The 27,922-nt window shown below is 40.1% G+C and overlaps 1 protein-coding gene across 3 annotated transcripts; it reads left to right on the top strand.

Annotated features, from left to right (window-relative positions):
* Positions 1-646: 646 nt before the first annotated feature.
* On the top strand, positions 647-26,295 carry PLAC8 (placenta associated 8). 3 transcript variants are annotated; one of them, XM_087434520.1, is made up of 5 exons: positions 647-804; positions 14,114-14,255; positions 15,995-16,119; positions 21,296-21,413; positions 26,034-26,295. In XM_087434520.1, the coding sequence occupies exons 2-4, from the start codon at positions 14,144-14,146 to the stop codon at positions 21,398-21,400; spliced, it is 342 nt and encodes a 113-aa protein (XP_087290646.1). In that variant the 5' UTR covers positions 647-804; positions 14,114-14,143; the 3' UTR covers positions 21,401-21,413; positions 26,034-26,295. The 3 variants fall into 3 exon arrangements, with proteins under 3 accessions (XP_087290646.1, XP_087290647.1, XP_087290648.1); XM_087434521.1 differs by lacking the exon at positions 647-804 and adding an exon at positions 5,354-5,535; XM_087434522.1 differs by lacking the exon at positions 647-804 and adding an exon at positions 9,607-9,660.
* The last annotated feature ends 1,627 nt before the right edge of the window (positions 26,296-27,922 follow it).

Below are 27,922 nucleotides of genomic sequence, written 5' to 3'. Positions count from 1 at the left end.
GTGAGAGAACTTCCACTGGTGTAGAGTCTTACTTAACTCGCCAGGAGTCAAACACACTTGGTTCAGTAACATTTAGAACAGTGCCTAACACTTAGTAAGCATTTAATCAATGCTTGGGAAAACAAACAGAGGAGTCCAAAGAAGTAGGGGGGAAAAAATTAATGTCTGATTAGGTATGGGATTCCAGATAGCCTGTTTTCTCCCATACACTATCTACAAGCTTCCCAATCAAAAGATGGCAATAAATAGACGCTAAATCTTAGTTATTTATTGTATTAAAAGGGAGAGAGTAAATTTTTATTTTATTTATTTTTTTTTTTTGAGGAAGATCAGCCCTGAGCTAACATCCGTGCTAATCCTCCTCTTTTTGCTGAGGAAGACCGGCCCTGAGCTAACATCTATTGCCAATCCTCCTCCTTTTTTTCCCCCAAAGCCCCAGCAGATAGTTGTATGTCATAGCTGCACATCCTTCTAGTTGCTGTATGTGGGACTCGGCCTCAGCATGGCCGGAGAAGCGGTGCGTCGGTGCACGCCCAGGATCCGAACCCGGCCGGCCAGTAGCGGAGCTCTGGCACTTCACCACCAAGCCACTGGGCCGGCCCACTTTCGTTTTTAAGAGAACAGAAACTTATCTTGAAAACCCTCTGCCTGAATCACTGGCCAATAAAAACCTGTGAATCTGGCTTTTGCCCTGCACACGGCAATGGAAACACATTACTTCTCCCCTTTCACACATCTTTCACTTCTAGTGAGATTGTCTCCCAAGTCACAAGACACTTCCTGCTTGGGACTGATTTTTTAACTGTAAGTACTTTAAAATTGGGTACTTCTTTAAAAGCTTATCTTAGCACTAAAAAAAAAAAGTTTTCTTTAAAAGTATTTGATTTTCTTGTCTTTATTTCTAACATGCTGTATTTTGAGATTCAGCTGAAAGACCAATGTTTTCTTATCTAATTGCTTTAAATTTAGTAAATTTAGTCAAATTCAACAAGTATGTGCCAAACGTGTGTTAGGTGCTGTGTTTTTCAAAGTAGTGTAAGATAGCCTTGAATCCACATGAACTACTGCTTTCAGGAGGAAATACGTATTAGGTATTGAGTTTACTAACCTGATCATTATTTTCTCTCTTTATTTCAATGCGTATGAATGAATGTTTACTTGTGCTACTCTAATTTCTTTGTGCTTTGAAAATATTTTACTTGATTTTACCCATTTGAAATATTTAGAAACAGATGAGATTTTATAGATTTAGCTAATGAATCATGAGAATCCTTGAATTTTCAGTATGAAAGTAAGAAAAATAGACTAGAATGTTTCAAAATTAAATTCTGGTATTTCATTTATATCTGTGAAGAAAGATATTACCCTTCTCATCTCGTATCTAATAGCTTATGAGATGAGAGATTACAAAATGGAAATGTTGCAATCAAAGCAAAAAAAATTTAAATTTAACATCAATAAACACTAGAAAGAAGAGGAAAATGTAAGTAATGTATTTAGTACTCAGACTGATTAATATTAATAAATATTATTAGTTCTTCTCAAGAGTGAGGTGTTCCAAGGCAGGGGAGACAGACATAAGTTTAGCTCTAACTAAGACTAACGGATAAAATTAGGATATTTAAAAACGTGAGCCAAATCCTGCAACGTTTCTTGGCATTGAGGCCATTCCATGAAAGGAACCTTCTAAAGAAAGGAGTTGTAATATCATTATTCAAAGCTTGTCCACCAAGATTCCCATTCCAATTCCTCCTGCCTCCATTTTTCCTTTTTCCTGAGTTTCCCTGCCAACTTTTTTCATCACTCTCTCTGCCCCTGTGGGATCAAAGGTGGCATGAAATGAAACAGCTGTGTGGCCGTTCAGTGATGGGCAGAGCTGCTGGCTGTGGAGAGGGACCTACAGACATCTCCTAACCCCTGCTAAACCTAACACAAGGCTTTTACATACCTTGGGCGCCCGATAAATGTTTGTTGAATTGGGTTGGATCTGTGGTTATTCATAACAGAAGAGAAATTAAAAAGCCCAGGGCCATGGGTTACAAAGCACTGGCATTGGAACCTCCCAGGATACCAGGGCTCTGTCCCAGGCAGGCAGTGAAGGGGCGAGTGGGGCTACTTCAGTCTGTGTTCCTGGGGCAAGTTGGAGGCCCCGCCATAGGCTGCATCTGCCTGGAGAGAGGGAAACCATTTTTCTAATTCTCACCAAGCTGTGTCTGCGTAGGAGGGCCACCTTTCTCTACTTTACATGACACTACCCTATGGCATAGGAGCAGCGGATTCCTGGACCTCAGCCTATCCCACCTAAATCACAATCTTGGAGGATAGTGCCCAGGAATCTACAAGCTCTCCAAGTGGCTTTTACGCACAGTAAGCTTTGAGGACCACTGAACAGGGGAGACAAGATTGTACTTAAGGCCTAAGAAATTCTTAGAAACATCACTTGGCGCATAGAGATTTTAGGGAAGTCGTTCTTTGCTATCTCTCCCCCACTCCTGCTGTTGATCTCTTACCTCAAATGCCTGAGGTTAAAAACTACTGGATACTTACTGGCCGAAGCAAAGAGAATTGCAGTTGTTTGGGACATTTAGCATTTGTTTCTGTTTTATATTTTGTTGCAAATTAAAGGATCCCTAGAATTTTGGAATGATATTTAAATCACAGAGCTACATAAGAGTGTGATTGTTTCCTCCTCTCAGTTTTAGAACTATCAAGGCATATTTCCTTGAGTAAGAAATCTCATGTGAGAGGTTACAAGACCCTTTCAAGAATAAGCTAAATTTGTCAAATAGAGGTTTGCGATGCTGGTTCCCTCTGGTTCTGCTCTTTTGGGCTGGGTTGGGCTGAGTACAACAGCCTTGCCCACTGCTGTGGGTAACCTTCACTAGAGACTGGTAACTTCTAACAGCATGAGAAACCTCCTGGGGCCCCACTCCCTGCTCAGTTCTCTGTGCTTAAGTAAACAGAAGCACCTGGGTCCCCACAATTTCCTATTTTCAGAGAGGAAGTCAAAAGTAATGAAAGAAACAGAAACTTACACCTTTGACTGTTGGGCTGAAGACTGTTTAGGGCACTACACTGAGAAAGTAAACTTTTGATGAAAATAATAAGAATAATAATAAGTTTTCACATATTGAGGTATATGGGGAGGCTATTCTGATTTAAATCTGATTCAGCCTAAAACTTGTTTTTCCCAGAGCAGCCTGACTTATGGCCCACGGAACATGCGTTGTACATCCACTTCAAACATTTTCCCAAAGCAAAGAACGCACTCCTTAAAGATAGGGATGAATGTCTCCCTTTCTCTGACACCAATATCAGTACTTGTTTGAAGATAAGCTTTTTTCCCAGAGAACCAAGGTCAAGTTGACCTGCTGTGTATGTGCTAAACTGTGGCAAAACACCTCCTCGTGACTTTGGGAAAAAAATTGTATTTTCCGTCATGCTTGATGTATGTTCTTTGTTCTGAAATGGTATATAACCATGCTGTAAACCAGGCTTCTCCAGAGTGCTTATTTCCCTGGGGAACACAACAACTTCCAGGCTAGTCCTCAGCATTAGCTCATTAAATATCTTTCTTAGCTATAGATTGGTTATTGATTATTTGCATTGACATTTCCATACAAAGTAACTGGCAGTCAGCACATGGATATTTTGGATGAAGCTGCTTGCCACAGGATATACAGATTACCGTTGATTCGACTTCAGAGGCACTCAGAGAATGCTCAGGTCTCAAGCTGCTGTAAGGGCTAAGAGCAGCCAATCTGAATATACAAATGCATATAGCATTATACTGAGTGAGAACAGTCAGGTGAAGGAAAGGATGATTCTATAATTGCAGGCAAGTTTTTATTCCGAAATCTTCAGACTGTTGTTGTTATATTAAAAATCACCGTGTAGACTACTTGAAAAATAAGTTAATTAAATGAACATGTTTTTCCTCTGAGAGAGATTGTGGAAAGGATATTCATTCATTCATTCAGTTGGTATTTATTTATTTGTTTGTTTATTGCTGAGGAAGAGTGGCCCTGAGCTAACATCTGTTGCCAATCTTCCTCTTTTTGCTTGAGGAAGATTCACCCTGAGCTAACATCTGTGCCAATCTTCCTCTATTTTTTTGTACGTGGGGCGCCACCACAGCATGGCTGATGAGGGGTGTAGGTCTGTGCTGGGAATCTGAACCCACCAACCCGGCCACTGAAGCGGAGCGCACCAAACTCAACCACTACACCACAGGGCCAGCCCTCCAGCTGGTATTTATTGAATGCCAACTGTATACCAGGCATTGGCAGGGGGCTAAGGAAAAAAAGAAAATACAAACAGCTTTAGGATAGTCAGCATGAACTCTTTACTTTTTTTTTTTTTTTAGTCACTGGATTTGCTTTTCGTTTCCAAAATGAATATTTCTTGTGTTGATTATAAAAGGCATAATGCTAATTGTGAAAAATTTCTTCAGACAATACACAAAATTATAAAGATAAAAGTAAAAAAATCTATCAGCCAATCACCCAGAGATAACCACCCAACATTTTGTGTATAGCCTTTCATATTTTTTTCTGGTATTTGATTTTTAAAAGGAAATGTGAGGGCCCGCCCCGTGGCTTAGCCGTTAAGTGTGCGCCCTCCGCTGCTGTTGGCTCTGGGTTCGGCACCCGGGGCGCGCACCAATGCACCGCTTCTCCAGCCATGCTCAGGCCGTGTCCCACATACAGCAACTAGAAGGATGTGCAGCTATGACATACAACTATCTACTGGGGCTTTGGGGGGAAAAAATAAATAAATAAAAGGAAATGTGAAAGAAAATTTTAATATAAACTTATTTTAGCATTTCCTGTAATGCCTCTTCTTCCCAGGCCCCAAATATGGGAAGTCATCACCCAAAACTATGGTTTCTATCAGTTTTGAATTGCAGTTTGGGATCTAGGGAAGAACTGGGTGCTAGTATGTCCGGCCATGTAAAGCGGTCCTGGGAAGAACGACCATTGCTTAACTGGCTTTCAGGCAGCCACCTATTAAGATGGTAAATGGGCATGTGCCCCAGAAGTAGAATCGAGGGCCCACCTAATGGTGTTAAAATCGGCGGGGAGGTGATAGTTTCTGTTTCACCTCCTGATCAAAGGTAAGCTGAGCAGCCTGCACCATCTGAAAACTTTTTTAAATTTAGAAATGCGTGGTGAGACCGGGCGGCCGGACGGGCGGAGCGGCCAGGGGCCGGCAAGGGAGCGCGCCCGCCCCTGTCCCTGACCTGACGCGCGCCCAGCGTGTCCCGCCGCGTCCGACAGGGGGCAGCAGCCCGGGTCCCGGCCCCGCGGACCCTCCCTGCGGCCGCGAGGGCAGCCACTTGGAGCCGGCCGTCCCCTGATTGCGGCCGGCCCTGTTGTGGGCTCTGTGCAGCCGCCCTGGAGAATTCCGAGGCACATCAGGTAGGGGACATAACCAACGTTAGTGGATGGCAAATGCGGGTGCCCGGTGGAACCCGCCTTCCGCGCCCAGCTGCGGCTCGCTGTCACCAACCTAAGTGCCTAGAGGTCAGACCAGGTGAGAAGCCTACCCCACCCTCAGCGCAGCCCTCCCGAAGCCCGCCGGCCCCCGCATCTGGGGAGACCACACCTCCCCCGTGCACCATAAATGGGGGCAGAGGGTTTGACCGCTTGACTCAGCCTGACACGGACCTGCCCCTCCCCGCGCACACTGTCCTGCTTTCCTCTCCGCCTCCTTGACCCTCCTTCCTAGAAGGGAGCCAGAGAGCAGCCCACTCGAGTCCACTTCGTTCCGTCACCTGATGATTCTACCCTTCAAGATAGACCCCTTCTCCCCACGCAGACACCACAAATAATGCACGCCTGGAATGATCAGCCCCCCTGGTTTTGTGTTCACTTACTAGAACCTTTCGCATTGTTTTCTGTGACACCCACAATGGTTAGCCTCTCTCTTTTATTGTAAAAGAACAAGAAAAGGCGATTATGGTACATTTTTTTAAATAAAGCAAAAATCAAAACCAAAAACCACTTAAGTGTAAATAAAAGGGCAAACCTAATAAGTTTAAAATAAGCTTCAAGTATGCTGAAGGCAGTTTATGGTATTTTATATTTAAACAAAAAAGAAATTTCTTTAGAATAGTGCCTAAGAATTATAAGGGGGAAATGAACCCATAGTTGAAAATTTTTATAAAGGCTATATTTACATTATATACGACTTGATTTTGGGAATATATTTTTACAGCATTTGTAACAGATTATTTTTGTAGTTTTCACTCTAAATTCTAGGGGCTCCCCCTCTTCCCATATTCTTTTTTATGTTTTGTTTGTTTTTGTTTTTAAATAATTTTAGATTTATGAAAAATGTTGCAAAATTAGCACACAAAAAGACAGACAATAACAAACGTTGGCCAGGATGTGGAGAAATTGGAACTGTCTTGCAAAATGTGGCCATTTTGCAAAAACAGTTTGATGCAGGTCTTCAAAATGCTACACATGGCCTTAGAGGTGTAGCCGTGAGCAGAGCTGCCTTCTGAAATGCTCCACAGAGAGTTACCGTTGTGACCCAGTAATTCCACTTCTGGGTATACGCTCAAGTGAAATGAAAGGAATGTCCACACAAAAACCTGGACACAAATAATAATAGGAGCATTATTCGTAATAACCAAAAAGTAGAAACAATCTAAATGCCTACCAACTGATAAATGGATAAACACAAAATGGTATAGTCACACAAATGGAATGTTATTCGGCCGTAAAAAAAAAAGTACTGATACATGCTACAACATGGATGAACCTTGAAAATATTATGCCAAGTGAGGGAAGTCAGTCACAAAAGACTGTGTATTCTATGATTCCATTTATATGAAATGTCTAGAATAAGTAAACCAATAGAGACATACAGCAGATTAGAGGTTGTTTGGAGCTAGGGGAGGTGAGGAGAAATGGGGTATTTTTAGGGGTGTGTAAACTAAAATTAGTTTATGGTGATGGTTGTGTAACTATGAATATACTAAAATCACTGAACTGTACATCTTAAATGAGTGAATGTTATGGTATGTAAAATATATCTCAATAAAGCTATTAAAAAAATAGCACACAGAGTTCCCATATACCCTTCACCCAGTTTTCCCAGTTCTTAATGTCTTATATAACCATAGTACAAATATTGAAACCACGAAATTAATGTTGATAAACTACTATTAACTAATTAACCTAGAGATTGTATTCAAATTTTACCAATTGTTCCACTAATGTCCTGAGACAGAGAAGAGCAGCCCTGGCCGTCCGGGAGCAGGCCTGGTGCTATCAGCGAGGCCCTGGTGTTGCTGCAAGCTGGCCTGGCGCTCACACCAGGGTGTTTTTTTTTATTGAGACATAATTGACATATAACATCATATTAGTTTCAGGTGTACTACAACATAATGATTCAATATTTGTGTATATTGCAAAATGATCACCACAATAAGTTTAGTTAACACCCATCACCACACATAGTTACAAATTTTTTTCTCTTGTGATGAGAACTTTTAAGATCTACTCTCGTAGCAACTTTCAAATATACAATACAGTATTATTAACTATAGGCACCATGCTGTACATCACACCTCCAAGACTTACTTATTTTATATCTGGAAGTTTGTACCTTTTGACCCCTTCACTCATTTCCACCACCCCCTACACACACACATTCCCCGAGTCTGGCAACCACCAATCTGTTCTCTGTTACCTATGAGCTCAGTTTTTTGTTTTGTTTTAGATTCCACGTATAAGTGAATTTGTCTTTCTCTGTCTGGCTGCTTTCACTTAGCATGATGCCCTCAAGGTCCGTCCATGTTGTCAATCACACCAGGTCTTGATGTTCTCCTCTTGCACATAAACAGTTTCACAGAGCGACAGCATCAGATAAGGCTACTCTGTGACCATGACAATCAAGATAAAAACACTAGCACTCCATAATCGTATCTGAACACAGATGAACTTTAAACATTATCTAAGCCACAAGCCACAAAATACCAAACACTTCCCTTTTCTGGCTAATATGAGTGACTGCTGCTGCGTTACCTATTGCGGGATTACCCTCCCTCTAGTCAGCCCTGTCTATAGATAAGATTTATTAATATATCCAATTATAGAATTGTCTCCACTTCCTTGATCCTCCTCCAAATCACCCACCAAAGCCTAAATTCTGTAAAAAGTCTTTTCTGACACCCTCTTTTTTCCCCAGGGTGTGCCTTCTCCCTTGCAAGTAATGAACAAGTAATGAATCCAGCTTGTTTAACTACAGATGTGTTCTTCATGGTCTCTGGCTGGAGAAGATTGACAGTCTCTTTTCTGTTCAAGATTCCATTCAGGATCCCAAATTGCATTTGGTCTCCATGTCTCCTTAGTCTCCTTCCATCTGGAATATTTCCTCAGTCTTTATTTGTCTTTCATGATCTTGACACTTTGAAAGAGTGCTGGCCAGTTATATTATAATATATCCCTTCCTTTGTGTTTGTCTAATATTTTCTTGTGACTAGATTCTGATATATGCGTTTTTGGCAGGAATAACACAGAAATGATGTTGTGTCCTTCAGTGCATGATAATAAAGAGGCACATGATGTCAATATGTCCCATTACTGGTAATATTAACTTTGATCTCTTGACTAAGATATTGTCTGCCAGGTTTCTCCACTGTAAAGTTGCTGTTTTCCCCTTTGTAATTAGTGAGTAACCTGTGGGGAGGTACTTTGAGGCCATGCAAATATCTTGTTTCTCATCGTACTTTCAAAGCCTACTAATTTTAGCATCCATCCATGAGTCTTGCCTACAACCATTATTACTGTGGTGTTGGCCAAATGGTGATCTAGTATGTCCATCATTCCTTCTACATTCATTAATGGGAATTCTACCATAAGAAAGCACTATCTCTTCTCCCTCATTTTGAAATTTATTCTTTTATTTATATCAGTATGGAATTATGGATAGATATTTTAGCTGATGACTTATAATCCATTATTAACATTACTTTGTTGATCAAAATGTCTCAGATTTGGCCATTGGGAGAGCCATTAAGTTGGCTCTGAGGTCTTGTCTCTAATCCATTTTTGAGCCCTTTTTTACTTTTTGGTCCCACAAGATGTTCCAGGCTTGTCTTGTACTTTCCCTGCCCCAGCCCTGGAATCAGCCATTTCTCCAATGAACTCTAGTACCTTTTTATTGGAAAATGGTATTTAGAAACCAAGATTTGGGCACGAGGTGTGCTCATTGATACTGGGTTGTTGTTGCTTCTAGATCCTCTCAATGGACAGAGCTAGGAAATATATTTATGTATATACACATATCTATATCTGTGTGTGTATGTGTGTGTGTTTATGTAATGTAAAGCTGTTATTTGTTGCTTCAATGGCTCCCTGAGTGCTTGTTTTGAACTTTTATCTCATTATTGCCCATTTCTGGGTACCCAGCCCAACATATGTGTTCATAGCCTTATGATGACCTCTCCATCTTACTCTTCCTTCCTTGCCGTGTTGACCCAGTTACATTCAAATTACCCAGTGAGAATGTTTCCTGCATGCCAAAAAAGGCCTTTGCCCATGGGCCCTTGCTCTGCTCTCTCTCTACCTGTGGTTACCAAACTTTGGGCTTTTGGGTGACTTTGTGTGACCCTCTGGGCATGCCATGTCTTCTTCATTAGGACCTGTGAGTAGAATAAATCTTTTAATTTTATATGCCTCTCTGAGTGTAATTCCAATGTCCATGTTGGAGTGATCCTTAAAGACCCCATGAGGGGGACTTACCCCTCATTTACAACACTGTGTGTGTGTGTGTGTGTGTGTGTGTGTGTGTATAAATAACCATGAGTTCATACTTCTGATTCCAATCCAACAGCACAGGATTCTTACTAGTGTTTCTCCTTTCCTTATTTGTAATTTCTTTCTCTGATAGTGAAAAACCTCAATCTCATTATCCACAATATATTTGTTCAAGCCTAGTGTGTATTTATATTTATATATATATATATATAGAGAGAGAGAGAGAGAAGTTTCAGAATTGCTAACCCATATCCCTGTGAAAAACAAGTGTGCTAACTAGACTACAATATTTGTGTCAGTTCTTTTTGTGTTTAGCTTTACATTATATAGTCAAACTACTGTTTTCCAAAATTACTTAGGTTACCTTTCTCTTCCCCACTCCCTTCACTGTGGTTATAATATTAATTGTAATATGCACCTAAATAGTTAGGTCCATTTGTTACTGTTTTTATTGTATTTTGTGTTCCTTCCACATTCTGGTTGATTTTAATTATCCATTTATGTGTTGACTAGATATGTAAAATATTAGCATGGTTCAAAGAGTCAGAGCCATACAAAAAGGTATACTTAGAGAAGTGTCACCCCATCCCTACTACTGCATTTCCATTCTCCCAATCTTTCCACCCCATTTACTCTGAACATAACAAATTTCAGTTGTTTCTGGTTTATTCGTCCTGTAATTCTTATTGCACAATTGAACAGATACATGTATGTTTTCTTATATCCCTTTATTCCTTACATGAAGGATATCCTACAATAGATACTCTTTTGTGCATTGCTTTTTTCACTTAACAGTATATTCTGGAAATCATTCCATATCAGTTTATAGAGATTGTCCTCATTCTTTTTTCAATAGCTGCATAGTTGCGTGGATGTACCATGGTTTATTCAACCACTCTCCCATATAGAAGCATTTGGATTGTTTACAATATTTTGCAAAAACAAACAATGCTGCTATGAATAACCTCACGCATGTGTATTTTTGGCATTGTTGGAAGTATATCTTCAGGATAAATTTCTAGAGTGGGATCACTGGGTCCAATGGTAGGTGCATATATAGTTTGTTAGGCCAAAATTCCTTCCCAACAACAGAATGGTTGTACTAACTTGCATTCCCACTAGCAATATATTAGAGTGCCTGTTTCTCCACAGCCTTGCCAAAAGAATATGTTGCATACTTTTTAATTTTTGCCAATCTGACAAGTGTTTAATTTGCATTTCTTTAATTTTTAGTGAGTCTGAACTTTTGTTTAATATATTAAGGGTTATTTTCATGTATTCTTTTGCAAATTATCTGTTCCTGCCTTTTTGCCATTCTCTCAACCTTAGGGCTTTCAAATGTCTCTCTTTTTAGAGGTTTTTTTAAATACTTAATGTCAGATTTTGTATTCTTTTTTTGTACTTATAATAATTTTATTAAAACTTAAAAAAATACATGGTGTTTGCATACTACACTCACTAATGGGAAGGGAAATACCTAGAGCTATTTTCTGATGGTGACGATGTTCAACAGATACAAACATTTAAAAGAACATTTTTAAGCTTCTTCATTCTTTATTAAAAAAAATTAAACTGGTTTTATCTTCATCCAAAATAACTGAGCATCCTTGGCATAAGACTATTTGCTAGGACTCAGGGTACCATCTATAAGAGTAGACCTGCTTAATTTATAATTAGCTATGATGAAGTCTGGGCAGATTTAGACAAGTTTGAACCATTCCTGCATGATACACTTTCAATTTTGTGGAGAAATATCCAAGACATTGCCCTGTTTTTAAAACCATTCCTGGTTTCACATACTGCTCTATTCTTGTTCAAGAGAACTACCAAACCAGCCAGGTGTTACTAAGGAATGAGATCTAGAAAGAAACCAACTAATTCAACAAATAGAAACAGTGTAAAATAATATGAAACAATTGAGGTAATTTGCTTGTTTTTGAAACTTCTCTCTCTATGAGGGAAAGAATGTAAGAAAGCAAATACTGTAATCCCATTTCCTGAGTATCTGGAGGCACTGTATTTTCAATTTTAGTGTTTTCCTTTTGTGCTTTTTGAAACATGTCCTGAATTCTGAAGTGGAATGTATTACATCCCAGCGCCTAGCACACTGTAAGGGAATAAAGCATATTATAAGTACTTAATTCAACAAGACAATGAAAAGTAACTTCTATGAGCCTAACATTGAGCTTGATGCTAAAGGAATAAATATGAAAAGAGGGTTCCAAGGAGAACCCTCAAGGAGATCACAACAAACCAATGACAATGCCACACTATAATAAGTGCTATGATGGAGGGGGCTCTAAGCTGAGGGGCAAAGGGAGGAACAGGGACTGTGGAGTGACCCAGAGAAGGATCTGAATTTCACAATTTACTTAAACTCTCTGAGCCTCCATTTCCTTATCAACTCAATAAAGATAATTTCTATTTTGCAGCGCTGTTGTAAGGTTAGCAGACAATGTGAGTCTAGTATAGTGTCTGATCTAGAGTAGAATCTCATTTACTATTCGCTGATATGATTGCCAGTAAATGTGTAAGGAAATCATCAAAAGAAATTTTCTTGCTACATTTTTGTACATTATAGCCACTCTCTTCTATATTTATCTGATTCTTTATTGTTCATGAAACTCATCCCCAGACTTTATTTCATTTAATACTCAATGAGCCTGTGCAGTGGGTAGGTGAGAAACCATTTCCATTTTACAGATTAGTAAGTGGAAATTTAAATGACTGGGCTGTTAAATGACTAGTCCAAGATCACACAGTTTAGGAGACCAGGATTTGAGCAAAGATATTCTCACTCTGAATCTGATGTATGTTCCATGACCCCACACTGCCTCTCATGATGGGGAGAAATTAGGAGTAATCTAACAAAATGCACTTCATAATAAACTTTGCTGGGACACACTATCAGGGCTTCCCCCTGACATGCGTCAAGGGTCTGTCAAGCCAGCACTGACAGGGATACAGGCTCCAGCTGAATTTGAAGTGAAGGACCAACTTGGACGCAGGAAGATTGGAGAGGGCTGCTGTGATGTTGTGATTTGTAATAAGAAATAGATGTTTGGTCTTCATCTCTGTTCATGGCACAGAGCTTCTAAAATCCTTGGAATTTCTTAAGTGATAAGAGCAATAAAGGTGTCTTGATATTCATAACAAGCCCCTCTCAACTACAGAGGAGTTTATACTAATGAAGTGACTTTTGGAAAGCCCTTGAGGATGGGGGCTGGTTGCCAGGAGAACCAGCCAGGTGATTAGAGAGTTGGAACTTTCAACCCCACCTCCCAGACCTCTGGGGAGGGCAGAGATGGCTGGAGACTAAGTTCAATCACCAATGGCCAATGATTTAATCAATCATGCCCATGTGATGAAGCCTCCATGAAAACCCAAAAGGATCGGGTTTAGTGAGCTTTTGGGTTGGGGTGCCGGGAGGGTGGCACACCCCAAACTCCACAGGTTCTCCTCACCCTATGTATCTCTTCATCTGACTGTTACTCGTATCCTTTAATACCCTTTGTAATATACCAATAATCTAGTAAATAAACTGTTTTCCTGAGTTCTGTGAGCCACTCTAGCAAATTAACCGAACCTGAGTAGGGGTCGTGGGAAGCTCTGATCTACAGCCGATAGGTCAGAAGCACAGGTGGCAACCTGGACTGCCAAGTGGCATCTAAAGTGGAGGAGGGGGCAGTCTTGTGGGACTAACTCCTTAACCTGTGGGATCTGACACTATCTCCTGTAGACAGTGTCAGAATCGAGTTGAATTGTAGGACACTCCAGCTGGTGTTGCACAATGACTTGGTGTGGGAAAAACTACCACACATTTGGTGATCAGAAGTGAAGCAGAGTCTTCTGTGAGTAGACAGAAAACAGGGCAGTTTTTTCTTACGACTGCTAATCAGAAATCCAAAACAAGAAGTAACACAAAGAGGAGCGAGAGGGGGAAGGGTGCGTGTGCACAAAAGCTTAGGATGGTGCGATTTTAGAGAAGCCTGTTTCCTGTAATTTGCCACTTCTGACCACAATCACAGGTTGGTCATTTGTTGCCCTGTCTTGTTTGGATACTAGGTACTACGATACTAGGATACTAGGTCTGAAAACAGTACTCACCACCCTGTTCCGCTCTATTACTCCAAGGGAAGCATCTGTTCCTTTTACTGGTTCAGTGAATTCCTTCCCCCACGGGCCTCTGTCCTCTGGGAAGTGGAGATAGAAACCACGTTCTTCAAAGATAAACAAGCAACTTGATACTAAATTACGTCGCTCACCTGTGAAAAGAGTGCCTCAAAACAGGCTCCAAGAGCAACCTCCAGGCAACTTAAAACCAATTTTCTCCTTTTCAGATCACAGCCATTTAAGACCCTGCATCGAAAATGCAAAGTTCTGCGCCGGTGGTCATTGTGACTCAGCCCGGATCTGGTCGCATTGCCCAAACCTCCAACTGGCAGACTGGCATGTGCGATTGCTTCAGCGACTGCGGAGTCTGTAAGTGCTGGGAAAAGTGCCCCCGTGCTTGACATGGAGGTGAATTACCAGAGACCAACCCTTCCCTCATTCCTCCCTTATTGTATAGTAAAAGTTCCTGACCTGTTACAGGGCACCCTGCATGTCAGGCAATGGGATGTTAACATAAAAGGCCTGTGCTGATTATAGGTAAATGCTTCTCTAGCCCTTCAAAGAGCAGTCTTACTCCTAAAATAAGTTCTGGAGTTAACAGTAAAAAAGCTGATGATTCTAGCAATGAACAGACCCGGCCTAATGATTATAAATAGACCATACATTAAATTAAGAGAGACATTTCAAGTTTAACTTGATTTAAAAAAGGAGAGAGACTGTTCTTGTTATAAATTAGACTTACTACTTTGTAGTTACATTGTGCCCAGCGCACAAGGGTTTTGTCCATGGTTTCAGCGTGAGCTCAGAGAAGGATTATTTTAATTTGTACATTTAGGTGTTTTATACATCTGAGAATAAAGAATTCTAAAGGCAGTTAGCTTCTCATTGGGAGAATATCTCTGACTCTGCTTTGTTTTCTTTTTATGAGATCTAAGTGAACATGGGAAAGGAAGTTTGGGGGTGCGACAGGGGTGTCAGAGAGGATCAAAGCGCTTTGTTCTCAGCACCAACCAAGAAACAAACAAATCTGCCTACAAAAAAATTTGCTTTGAAGTTTATTTGCCTGTCTCAAGTCTACATAGTGTTCTGAGACAAGGAAAGAAGATACGTTAACCTTTAAAGTACCAGTGAAACTGAAATTTGGAATCGAGTAGGTAATTACATTGGAAAGCATAGAGGGGAAAAATTACCTAGGAAATGGAACAATGGGGTTTGTTTATTCACTCTCATTGTCTTACTGATGACCTGGGGTGATGAGTTCCACATCTCAGAACATTAGCTCAACGTCTGCAGATCACAGTGATAATGAGACTACATCAGTAAAACCCTCTAAAGATGAACGTTTTAATCTTCCAGCCACTAGTATTGTTACTCAGGTAAGTGAATTACAAGTTCTAATGTGAGCTTAATTGCTTCACGGCAGGGTTTCTTAACTGTAGATCTGACCCAATCGTTCTCCCTTCTTAAAATATTTCAGTGGTTTCTCATGACTTTCATAACCGACTCTGAGCACTCACAGTCATCACCCAGTCCCCAACCTGCCTCGTCCTCCAGCTTCATCCCCATCCCATCCCTGGGCTCCGGCCATATGGAAGGAACACCAGCCATTGCCAAGACATGCCAAGTTATCTCAAAGAGGCTCTTTGCCCTTTTGTCTACCTGTAAATTCCTAATTAGCCTTCAATATTTGGATCAAGCAGCGTTTCCTTCTCCATGCCTTGAAGGCCCCATTTCTGTGGGTGACCCCTTGGCATCTTGAGTAGCTTTCTGTTGGAGAAATTTTCATATTATCTGACTTCCCTACCAGATTTCAGACAGAGGCACTGAGGATAATCTCTGGAATATGGCTAAATTTCAGGGAATCATTCAATAAAAGGATGAAAGTGCTACAAAAAGCATACATACTTTCCAAGGTGTGTCCATTCCTGAAACGACTGGGTAGGGAGAAAGGAGAAGCTGCTGCGATGCTGAAGCATTGAGGGTGGATTGGCAGCAGGGCATGCGGCAAAGGCCTCATGGTTTGGACTGCCATTCACGAAAGCAAACTAGCTTTCGACTGTAGTGGCGGCAGAGTGGAGTAACTTGTACCTCTGGTTTCGTGTGTCCAGGTTTCTGTGGCACATTTTGTTTCATGTGCCTTGCATGTCAAGTTGCATCTGATATGAATGAATGCTGTCTCTGTGGAACAAGTGTCGCCATGAGGACCCTCTACAGGACCCGATACGGCATCCCTGTGAGTCTCTTACAATGCTTATCATTCAAATACGCACCCACCTCCAGAATAACTGTTGTAAGCATGGAGGCCATTGGTAGGAGTTTCCTAGCATGTGCAACCTTGTATTCAATTCTAGCAATAGGTCCTCTAGTTATGTGACCTCCTTCTAGGTTTCTGTTGAAAACCCTAGAAAATAAACAACTCTTATATTTGCGATGTATATCATACAATGGAAGAGGATTATTCAGAACCTACTATGCGCCAGGTACATTACATATGTTACCTCACTTAATCCTTACACCATCCCTGCAAAGTGAGTAAGTCTACCACATTTTTCAGAGGACTTGAAAGTTTTTTGTGTGTGTGTGAGGAAGATCAGCCCTGAGCTAACATCCATGCCAATCCTCCTCTTTTTTTTTTTTTTTTTTTTTGCTGAGAAAGACTGGCCCTGAGCTAACATCCGTGCCCATCTTCCTCCACTTTATGTGGGACACCGCCACAGCATGGCCTGACAAGCAGTGTGTCAGTGCGCACCTGGGATCCGAACCCAGGCCACCAGCAGCGGAGCGCACGCACTTAACCACTACACCTTGGGGCCAGCCCCTGGACTTTAAAGTTTTAAGAGGTGGAGTAACTCACTCAAAGATAAGCACTAGTAGTAGAGTCAGTATTCAACTCAAACTTTCCGTGCAAGCACATTCCATTACACCATAAGCTTCACTTTATGTAGTAGGAGAATGTATTAGTCAGGGTTCTCCAGAGAAACAGAACCAAAAGGAGATATAGATGATGATATAGATAGATATAGACATAGATATAGACACAGACATAGACATAGACATAGATATATAGATATAGATATATAGATATAGATACAGCTATGTAAAGAGAGAGAGATTTTCAGGAATTGCCTCATATGATTGTGGGGGCTGGAAGTCCAAAAAGTGGGGTAGGCAGGCGGGCTGGGAAGAGTTGCAGTTCAAGTCCAAAGGCAGCCTCCTGGCAGAATTCCTTTTTGCTCAAGGGAGGTCAATTTTTCTATTAAGGCCTTCAACTGATTGGATGAGGCCCACCCACATTATGGAGGCAAATCTGCTTTACTCAAAGTTTACTGATTTAAATGTTAATCTCATCTAAAAGATACCTTCACAGAAACATCTAGAATAGCATTTGGCTGAATATGTGTCTACCATGGCCTAGCCAAGTTGACAAGTAAAATTAACCATCACAGGGGCCAGCCCTGTGGTGTAGTGGTTAAGTTCAGGGTGCTCTGCTTCGGCAGCCTGGGTTCGCGGGTTCAGATCCCAGGCATGGACCTACACTGCTCATCGGCCATGGTGTGGCGGCGACTCATATACAAAATAGAGGAAGAAGGGCACAGATGTTAGCTCAGGGTGAATCTTCCTCAACAACAACAACAACAACAATTAACCATCACAGGAAATAAATGAATAGGCAGAATATTTTAGGAACTTATTTTATTTCATTGAAATTATTTTATGTTTTCATTTAAAAATATTTATTAGTTTTTTAATTACAAAATAATGCATGCTATAGATAATTTTATGACAAATTCAAACACAGAGGTATATAAAGTAAGAAGTGAAAATCTAACCCCTTTATACCTAATTCCACTACTCAGTGATAAACGTTATTAATAATTTGGTGTGAATCCTCTTTCAGGTATTTTTCTATGCCTGTAAGGCGTATAAATGTAGATTAGAGGTAGCTGTACCTATAGATCTAGACGTATGGGGTTTGGGCTTTGCAGGGCTCTTTTATTCTGTTTTGTTTTTATTTTTAAAAATGGGATCATACTACACTGTAACTTGTTGTCTTTTTTATACTTAATACGTGGTAGACCTCCTTTCTGTTGGTAATACAGATTCTTTTTAATGTCTGCATAGTATTCCATCATATAGATAATTTACTTAATCACTTCCTTATTGAGGAAAGGTTAAATAATATTGCAGTTGAAATAGTTGTGCATATACGATTTTGTACATGCACTGGTGTTTTTGTAGAAGTGTCCTAGATTAGATCGATAGATGATAGGGTATGCACATTCAAAATGTGAAAGATACTGTGAAATATTCCTCCAAAAAGGTTGTATCAATTCATAATCCACTAACATTATATGTGTGCCAATATTGGATAATACTTTTTTTCATTTTGCCAGAGAGGCAAAAATGGTATTCCATTGTTGTTTTAGTCTAATTTCTATTAGTTAGATCAAGCAACTTTTTGAGAATTTATTGTCCTTTTGCATTTCTTATATAAATTATCTGTACATATCCTCTGTCCGTTGTTTTATTGGGTTCTTGGCCTTTTCTTTCTGATTTGTGGGAGCTCTTTATTTATTATGCTATTATTGTTTAATATGAAAGTTATCAAGTTTTTTAAAGCCTTAGTACATAATCAATTTTTTTAAATGCTCCTTAGAAGTTTGAAAAATTAATAACAGTCTGAAACTAAAACTTTTGTTGGTTTTAAAATTTGGAAGATTGGATGGAAGAGGAAGAAATAAAGGCATTCTACAGACCTTATCTTGTCGGACACATAGCTAAACATAGATTTTTTTTTCATTTTTATAAAAACAACCTTATTGAGGAATAATTGACTTACAATAAACTGCATATATGAAAAGTGTACAATTTGATAAGTTTAGACATATGTATTACCCATGAAACCAACCTCACAGTGAAGATAGTGAACGTATTCATCACCCCCAAAACTTTACTCATTCCCCTTTGTAATCCTTCCCTCTGTCCCCTGCTCCCCTTCCCCAAGTAACCACTGATATGCTTTCTGTCACTATACATTAGTTTGCATTGTCTATGGTTTTATATAATAGAACTATACAATGTGTACTCTTTTGTCTAGCTTCTTTCACTCGGTATACTTATTTTGAGATTCATCCAAGTTGTGTTGTGTACACTTAAAATTTGTTAAGAGGGTCGATCTCATGTTAAGTGCTCTTAACACAATAAAATAAAATTAGGAAAAAAAAGGAAAATACTTAGGTGGCAAATAAGCACATAAAAAGATGTTTAGCATCATTAGTCATTGGAGAAATGCAAATTAAAACCACAATGAGCTACCTCCACACACCTATCGGAATGGCTAAAATTAATCAGTCTAAACTCCACCAAGTGTTGCAAATATGGAGGAACCAAAAATCTCATGCAGTGCTGGTAGGAATGTAAAACGCACTTTCTTAAAAAGTTAAAGATACACCTACCATTTGACCCAGCCATTTTACTCCTAGATATTTACCCAAGGAAATAAACATCCATGCCAAGACGTGACAACAAATGTTCAGAGCAGTTTTGCTTGTAATAGCCCCAAACAAAAACAACTCAAATGTCCCCCAGCAGGTGAATGAATAAACAAATGGTGATACACCCATATAATGGAATACTACTTGGCAATAAAAAGGAATGAACTATTGATACACCCAACAATTTGGATGAATCTCAACATAAATATAATTTTAAGTTGTGGGTAAAAATTTGAAGGTAACCACCAATAGGATAAAAATAAGTGGTGGAGCATCTAAAATTACAAAAGGGAACAAAAGGAACCAGGAAAGGTCTATTCAGCAAAACGAAGAAAAGGAGAAAAAAAAATTCGATGAATACTAAACATGAAATAATCTGGCTATCTCATAGGTGGGAGTGATTTAGATTTCTCTGCTGTGCTAAAATGTCTCTATTTTTTATTTTTTATCTCAGTGTGTTTGTGGTGAGCCTTAGGGAGTCTGACCTCTTATGAGATTTGTGAAGAACTGCCCCTCTTATCTCACCTCTCTTCTCTCCTGGGCCCCCAAAGCCCACTTTAGGGGTCTCTGTTAAATTTATTTGCATGCTGTATCCCTGGCAAATCCACAACCGGCAGCTGTGGGCTGGCCCAGCACTCAGGCAGGCTTCAGTTCATCTCCTGTCTTCCATTCCAGCTCCAGGTTTTGAGCTCAGGGTTCACCGACTGCCCTGCCCATGACTGTGTTAGGTTTCGGGTTCCGTAGCTCTGTTTCACTTTCCCCATCAGGATAAGCCCATCTGCTTCATATTCCCCAAAAATTGCTCAGAATTTCTGGCCCACTAAATCCCCCCATCCCTGTTTTCTAATACAGCTTTAATTTTATTCATTAAAGCTCTGCAAGCACATAGTTTTTTAAATTATCTAATTTACAAGGTTTGTTAAGAAAAATGGTAGTTTCCAAACTTCCCTCGCCTAATTCCTCTTTCCCAGAGCTGATTTTGGGTATTTTCCTCCGTATCTCCAAATCATAGACTTGTATCGCCACTTTATGATTTTTTAGTTTGGGCCATTATCTATTGACCTCCCACCATGAAAGATGAGAATTTAGTTCCGTTTTCTCCTCCTTCCCCACCACAAACCTGAACCCAACCCTGACCCCACCCCTTCCAATATAGTTATATGTCATTTTGGTAAAATCCATACTTACATTTTGATACCTATGTTTACTCTTCAGAGTTGAGTCATGTAGTGAACTACGATTGCTTTTCCTGCTAGAATTTGTTTTTCCTAGTTTTAATAACTCTCGCCTTTTTCATTAGGAGTTTTCCATTTACCTATGAGTAATTCAACTCCAAACTCTTTCCCAGTTTTCTAAATCTCTTCCCAACACATCAGACACTCTATCATTTTTGTCTTCTTGATGAAATCCCTCACTGACCTGCTACTCTTTGAACTAGTTGTTCTTCACTCCCAGAGCTTAGCTGTCACCCTGGGATCTCCTTCACCAGGACCCTGGAGATTCCATGAGCTTCTAGCCTGTGTTGGACTCCTGTTTCTTATATCCCATATCTTCCTCTTTCTTGGTTTACTCCCTCCTTTGGATGGAGGCATCCTCTGGAAGCTTCCTGAGACAGGGAGGGGATGTGGGAGAAAAAATTTTGAGATTTTACTTCCTGAAACTCTTGACCCTTACATTGATAGTTCAGTTGGATATCTCCTATTTTCAATATTACAAAGTATAGGAAAACATTTGATGTCATAAAAAGAGACAGGCGTTATAGAAAAAATCAATTAACATTTTCCTAAAGGTGTCCATCCAAACTCTGAATTCAAAGGATCAGTGCCTCCTGCTTCTCTTCAAAACATCTTGTAATTTTGTTAATTCCCAAATAAGTGGATTTTACATTTCTATTTCTTTTGTGTTTTCAATCAGGGATCCATTTGTGACGACTTTATGGTGACCCTTTGCTGTCCTCAATGTTCTCTTTGCCAAATCAAGAGAGACATCAACAGAAGGAGAGCCATGAATATTTTCTAAAAGAAAAATACTGGTAAGTCCCAGAATCTGTGGATTTTTAGAAATATAATTAAGAGCTTTGTAAATTATGCATTATTTTGAATAATAATAATAATAATTCTTTAAGTCTCTCAAATGTTATCTTAAAATAAAGATTGATTTTGATTTCTTCTTATGGAGAAGACAGTTATATTAGCTTGTTTGGGCTGCCATAACAAAAATATCATAGCCTAGGTGGCTTAAACAACAGGAATTTATTTCTCACAGTTCTGGAGGGTGGGAAATATAAGATCAAGGTATGGTCCAATTCAGTTCCTGGGTGAGGGCTCTCGTCCTAGCTTGCAGAGAGCCACCTTCTTGCTGTGTACTCAAATAATGGAAAGAAAGTGATCTTCTGGGGGCTGGCCCCGTGGCTTAGCAGTTAAGTGCACGCGCTCCGCTACTGGCAGCCCAGGTTTGGATCCCGGGCGTGCACTGATGCACCACTTGTCCAGCCATGCTGAGGCGGCATCCCACATACAGCAACTAGAAGGATGTGCAACTATGACATACACTATCTACTGGGGCTTTGGGGAGAAAAAGGGGAAAAATAAAAAAGGAGGAGGATTAGCAATAGATGTTAGCTCAGGGCCGGTCTTCCTCAGCAGAAAGAGGAGGATTGGCATGGATATTAGCTCAGGGCTGATCTTCCTCACAAAAAAACAAAAAAGAAAGTGATCTTCTTATGAGGACAGTAATCCCACCATGAGAGCCTCACCTTTATGACCTCACATAAACCTAATTACCTCTGAAGGCCCCACTTCCTAATACCATCACATTGGGGGTTAACGTTTCAACATATGAGTTTTGGGGGGACACAAATATTTACTCCATAATAATAGCTCTATATTTTGAAACCATATTTTAGTAAATAAAGGGATGGTGACTTTTCTAGACTTCTCCAGAATTCTGCTAGTCTATTAATGAAGCACTTACAACTTGTAAAATACCAGAGTGTGGTGAGATACAAAAGAAGTAGAAAACATGCTCCCTACTAAGATGAACTGACAAAAGAAACCGGTAAATAATTGTAAATTAGTAGAGCAAAGGAAAATTACATATTATGTAATATTTGGATTGATTGTGGCATAAAGCATTTATCAATAATGAGGTGAGATAAACAGATAAGTCCTATTAGAGAAGGAGAACTTTGAGAGAGGTGGATATAGAATATAGAATATTTGGAAATTTCACCATCTGAAATTCAGTCAAGTCATTTCCAACCAATTTTTCCAAGATTCTCAGAATTAGCTATTGAGGATGTAGTAAAGTAGAAGGCAACATGATTTTGTCAGTCTTGTATAGAATATATCTTGAGTATGGGAAGAAAACAAATTTTCCATTCTTTCCAATATCCTACTTTCTTTCTCAAGTCAATGAGACTTCTGTATAACAAAAATAACTCTTGGAGGATATATATTTAAAAAATTCATTTATTTAGCAAATAATGTATCAAGTACCTAGTGCTATGCAGGACACTGCTAGGTGCTGTGGGGTCAAAAGTAAATAAGCTGTTCCTCTTGTCCTTAGAGACTTCATACTCAAAAAGAGGGGATTAGACATGCCCTTAAATAAACTAATGCCCTTAGACAAAGTGCTATTTTATGTTCAGAGGAAGAAAAGATCATATTCTGTGAGATGTAGAACTGAAAGTTTCTGGAAAGAAGTGGTTTTTGATTCTAAAGAGGAAGTGAGTATCAGTCACAACAGGAAATAGCACTCAAATTGTGATAATCCACAGATTTAATGAAGAGCACTTATAGCCGTGGTGGTCTAGTGGTTAAGATTGGGTGCTCTCACTGCCATGGCCTGGGTTCGTTTCCTGGTCTGGGAACCACACCACCCATCTGTCACTTGTCATACCGTGGCAGCTGCGTGTTGCTGTGATGCTGAAAGCTATGCCACCGGAATTTCAAATACCAGTAGGGTCACCCATGGTGGACAGGTTTCAGCAGAGCTCCTCGACTAGACAGACTAGGAAGAAGGACCTGGCCATGGCCACCCTGGGCATCCGCTTCCAAGGGGAAAAAAAAAAATTGGCCATGAAAACTCTATAAATAGCAGCAGAGCATTGTCTGATATGGCACCTGAAGATAGAGGTCCAGCTCTGCAGGCTTTAAGGGTACTAGGAGTTGGAATCGACTTGATGGGAGGTGGAGGGAAATGACGAGGGATGGTACAGTAACCTGGGCTAGCAACAGCTGAACTGTTAGACCTCTAGGCCTCAGCAAGGAGAGAGAGCAGTTACCTGAATCCCAAAGGAGAGAGCTGTGTGAAAGCTGCCCTGAGAGGAACAGTAACCTCTCAATAGAGGCAAGAGCAGCCTGAGGCAACCCCATACCATAGGAAGGAGTCAAGGGAAAAAGTACCCTGACCTCACTTTCCATGTCCTTCTGGGCTTCCCCTTAGTTGAAGCCACCAGGAAGGCAGAGGGCAGAGGGCAGAGGGCAGAGGGCAGGAACGTATTGCAGGAAACATTGCTGTGTCAGCCTCCCAGGGCACAGGGCAGGGCGGACAAGGGTGGAAACGGATCAAATGGGCAAACAGATCTCTGACACAGATGTGATCTTAATTAATAGAAATGTATGTTGCTTCTAATCAGCAACAACATCAGTGAAACTATAGAGGCAAAAAAAAGGAAAAACATCTTTATAAGCTTAGGTCCAACTTGGTGGGAACATATGGTATAAGTAGAAAAATAATGAGAACTGAAAGATTTTAAAAAGTGAGTTGGGGCTTTGGCATGCAATGTCATGAATACTAGACCAATGATTTGGCCTTTTATTTGGTAAGCAATGGGGAGTTATTGCAGGCTTTAAGTAAAGGAGTAATATAAATAAAGCTATACTTTAGAAAAATTAATCTGATAATGATATACAGCACAGACTGGACAGGATGAGGTCAGAAGCAAAGATATGGAGTTAGACCATTTCAACACTGTTTATTTAAACAAATACATGAGACAATTTGGACAAAATATCTGCTCACACATACATAATAATGAATCCTGACATCTGAACTATTTTTTTTTTACTCTCAGGGAAATTATCTCACTGTATCATTGAACTGGTTTGAAGTAAAATATCTTGGTGGTCTTTCTTTTTGTGAGGAAGATTAGCCCTGAGCTAACATCTGTTGCCAATCTTCCTCTTTTTGCTGAGGAAGGTTGGCCCTGGGCTAACATCGGTGCCCATCTTGCTCTACTTTACATGGGACGCCGCCACAGCACGGCTTGACAAATGTGCGTCAGTCTGCGCCCAGGATCTGAACCCCAGGCCGCGGAAGCGAGCGCGCGAGCTTAACCGCTACGCCACTGGTCGGGCCCCCAATCTTGGTGGTCTTGACTCTGGCTCATCAACTACTTTATTCATGGACCATAAAACTTTAGAGATACAAATACATGAAGTGGGAGAATTAAGAGACAAAAATCAAAGAATAATATGATTTATGTTAAAAAATAGATTGAGGGGGCCGGCCCTGTGGCGTAGCGGTTAAGTGCGTGCTCCACTGCTGGTGGCCTGGTTTGGATCACAGGTGCGCACTGATGCACCACTTGTCAGGCCATGCTGTGGCGGTGTCCCACATAAAGTGAAGGAAGATGGGCACGGATGTTAGCTCAGGGCCAGTCTTCCTCAGCAAAAAGAGGAGGATTGGCATGGATGTTAGTTCAGGGCTGATCGTCCTCACCAAAAAAAAAAAAAAAAAAAAAAGATTGAGACAAAAGGACATAGGAACCAATTAAAAAAGCTTCCAATAGCCAATACTGGAATTTGAGTAACAAAATAAGGTAGTATTGGATTATAACCCAAAGTGTAAAGTAAATATCTATGAGTCCATACTGATAGAAATAAATGACTAAATAAATAAATGGGGGAGAATAGACAAATCTCCCAGAAGTACAGAATTCCAAATAATTTATGTAGATACTTCTCCCTCAAGGAGATGGAGCATAATTCCTCAAGTGTGGGTTTGCATAGTGACTTTCTTTGAAAGAGTATAGTAGGAAAAGGGGGGAACGGGGAAGTAACTTTACAATGGAGAAAGCTTTCAGCCAGGTGATCAAAGTTAACATCATCAGTGATAAGTCATGTTGATAGCACGTACCCCTGAAATGATGTGATGAGAATGGCACTTTACCTTTGTGGACTTCCTCTCAAAACCCCATAACTCCAGTCTAACCATGAGAAAAATATTAGACAAATCCAAATTGAGACTCAGTCTACAAAATACCCAAGTAGTCCTCAAAACTGTTAAGGTCACCAAAAACAAGGAAAGTCTGGGAAACTATCAGTTTAGAGGAGCCTAAGGAAACACGACGACTATATGTATGTGCCATCCTGGATGGGATCCTGAAACAGAAAAAGGACATTAGGTAAAAACTGAGGAATCAAAATAAAGGATAGATTTTGGTTAATAATAATATATATCAACATTGGCTCATTAGTAGTGACAAAGTAAGATGTTAACCAACAGGGAAAATGGTGCAGAGTACATGGGAACGCTCTATACTATCTTTGCAACTTTTTTGTAAATCTAAAATACTAAAGTTACAAGTTTATTAAAAATTAAAACCTAGATTGAGAAAATTCAAACCTATTCTTTGTGTCTCTTATAGGTGAAGCGCTCTTATTGAAGCAACTGAAATCGGCAGATACCTCTTCAGCTTGAGTACTTCTCTACCTTTTGCTACTGAAATATGATAAATTTAATCACAACCATGGTGTAAAAAAAATGAAATTTTTACTTATTTTAAATGAATACTGTCCTTTAGTTTTGCTAAATGGCCCAAGTTTCTCCTTGATTATTATGTTTTTCTGGCTTATAAATTTTATATTACATTTAAAATGTAAACCAAATAAAAGATTGTACTAACGCGATTCTTTGTTTCTTTGCTCTCAACAAAATGTCTTTCTTTTTTCCCCCCAAAGCCCCAGTAGACAGTTGTATGTCATAGTTGCACATGCTTTTAGTTGCTGTATGTGGGACGTGGCCTCAGCATGGCCAGAGAAGCGATGCGTCGGGATCTGAACCCGGGCCACCAGTAGCAGAGTGCCCGCACTCAACCGCCAAGCCACGGGGTCAGCCCTCGACAAAATGTCTTTATGACACTAGTTAATTTCAAGGGTCAATCTCATAATTTTGTTCGTTTTTCTATTAGAGCCCTTAGCAAATTAATCATAGTTGTTTCAAAAATTCCTGATAATTCCAACACCCCTGCCATATCTGAGTCTGGTTCTGAGGCTTGATTTGTCTCTTCAAATTGTGTTTTTTCTTGCTTTTTATCATGCTTTGTAGTGTTTTGGTTGAAAGCCAGACATGATGTATCAGGTAATAGGAACTGAGGCAATTAGGCTTTTAGTGTAAGATTTCATGTTAATCTAGGTAGGACCTGGGCTGCACTTAATGTTTGCTGTAGCTGTAAGTGGCAGAGGCTTCTGTTTCCTCTATTTTCCTTGTTATTTTTCTTCTTCCCTGTTGTTTTGTGTTTCCCTAAGAATTCTTTCTTAATGAGTCTGTCTTGCAGCTCCCAGTCATAATCCACTGATGTTACACTGAGGGGGCTCTGTCATGGTGGTATTTGGGAAGCATGCTGTAATCTTTTATTTATTTTTTATTTAGCCTGAGTGCCTGGGCTATGACCTTCAGAAGTGTTTCTTAGCCTTTTTTCCCCCCCCTTACATGATACAAGGGTAAAGGTGGCTGGAATTGTCTAACTGCCTTTTCCCCACATTAGATAAGGCTCTGGTAAAGTAGTTTCCCTTAAAGGGTAGGCTGTCATGGAAAATGATCTGGGTGTATTTGAAAATAGTTACTTTCTCCTCCCCTGCCCTGCCCGAAATACAAGGGGATCCCTGATCTTAATCATGAGAACTTGGTGGGTGGGGTTCCTGGTGGTAAATCTGAGAAAATGTGGAGGCTCCCCTTAAAGTGGGCCCTAAGGGGTATTTAACTGTCAAGCTAGTCCACACTCAGCCTCCAATAATTTGTCAAAGTTACCATTTCACTGTCCATATCAGTTACTAGCTCAAGCAGATTCTGCTCCTGGTAAGCTGATCTCTACTGTGATTATACTTGACTGTCTCTCAAGTTTTTGCGGTGGTGGTTTGCCCTGTGACCTCAATTCTCTGGTGGATCTAAGAAAAGCCATTGATTTTCAGGCTGTTCAGCTTTTTTCTTGTTGTGAATATGGAGTGATGACTTCCAAGCTCTTTACATGTTGGAGCTGAAACTGGTAGTTGCCCACAAACTTTTTTAAAAAATTCCTTTCCTCATTTTCTCTATGAAGCTAAGCTGAAATAACCCTCTCCAAGGAGCCTTCCCTGATCTCTCTCTGCTAAATGAAAAGCTCCTCCCTGTGTGCTCTAGTACTTGCTACAACTACAAGTATTACACTTATTGTCTATTGGCTCTGTGACTCTGAACTCCTGGAGAACAGGCATTATGGCTTATCTCTGCATTTCTACCATATGGTATAAATCACTGTCTGCTGAATTGAAAGGAAAA

Source organism: Ceratotherium simum, chromosome 8 (assembly GCF_057802395.1).
Source record: "Ceratotherium simum simum isolate JZ-2026a chromosome 8, ASM5780239v1, whole genome shotgun sequence".
NCBI lineage: Eukaryota > Metazoa > Chordata > Mammalia > Perissodactyla > Rhinocerotidae > Ceratotherium > Ceratotherium simum.
The sequence above is the reverse complement of the archived record's forward strand: the minus strand, read 5'-3'. Positions and strand labels throughout refer to the sequence as shown.

Coding starts and splice junctions, on each gene's coding strand:
- PLAC8 (XM_087434520.1), top strand. CDS start 14,144: ATGCAAAGTTCTGCGCCGGTGGTCATTGTGACTCAGCCCGGATCTGGT. Junction 14,256..15,994: donor CTTCAGCGACTGCGGAGTCT/GTAAGTGCTGGG, acceptor TCGTGTGTCCAG/GTTTCTGTGGCACATTTTGT. Junction 16,120..21,295: donor GGACCCGATACGGCATCCCT/GTGAGTCTCTTA, acceptor GTTTTCAATCAG/GGATCCATTTGTGACGACTT.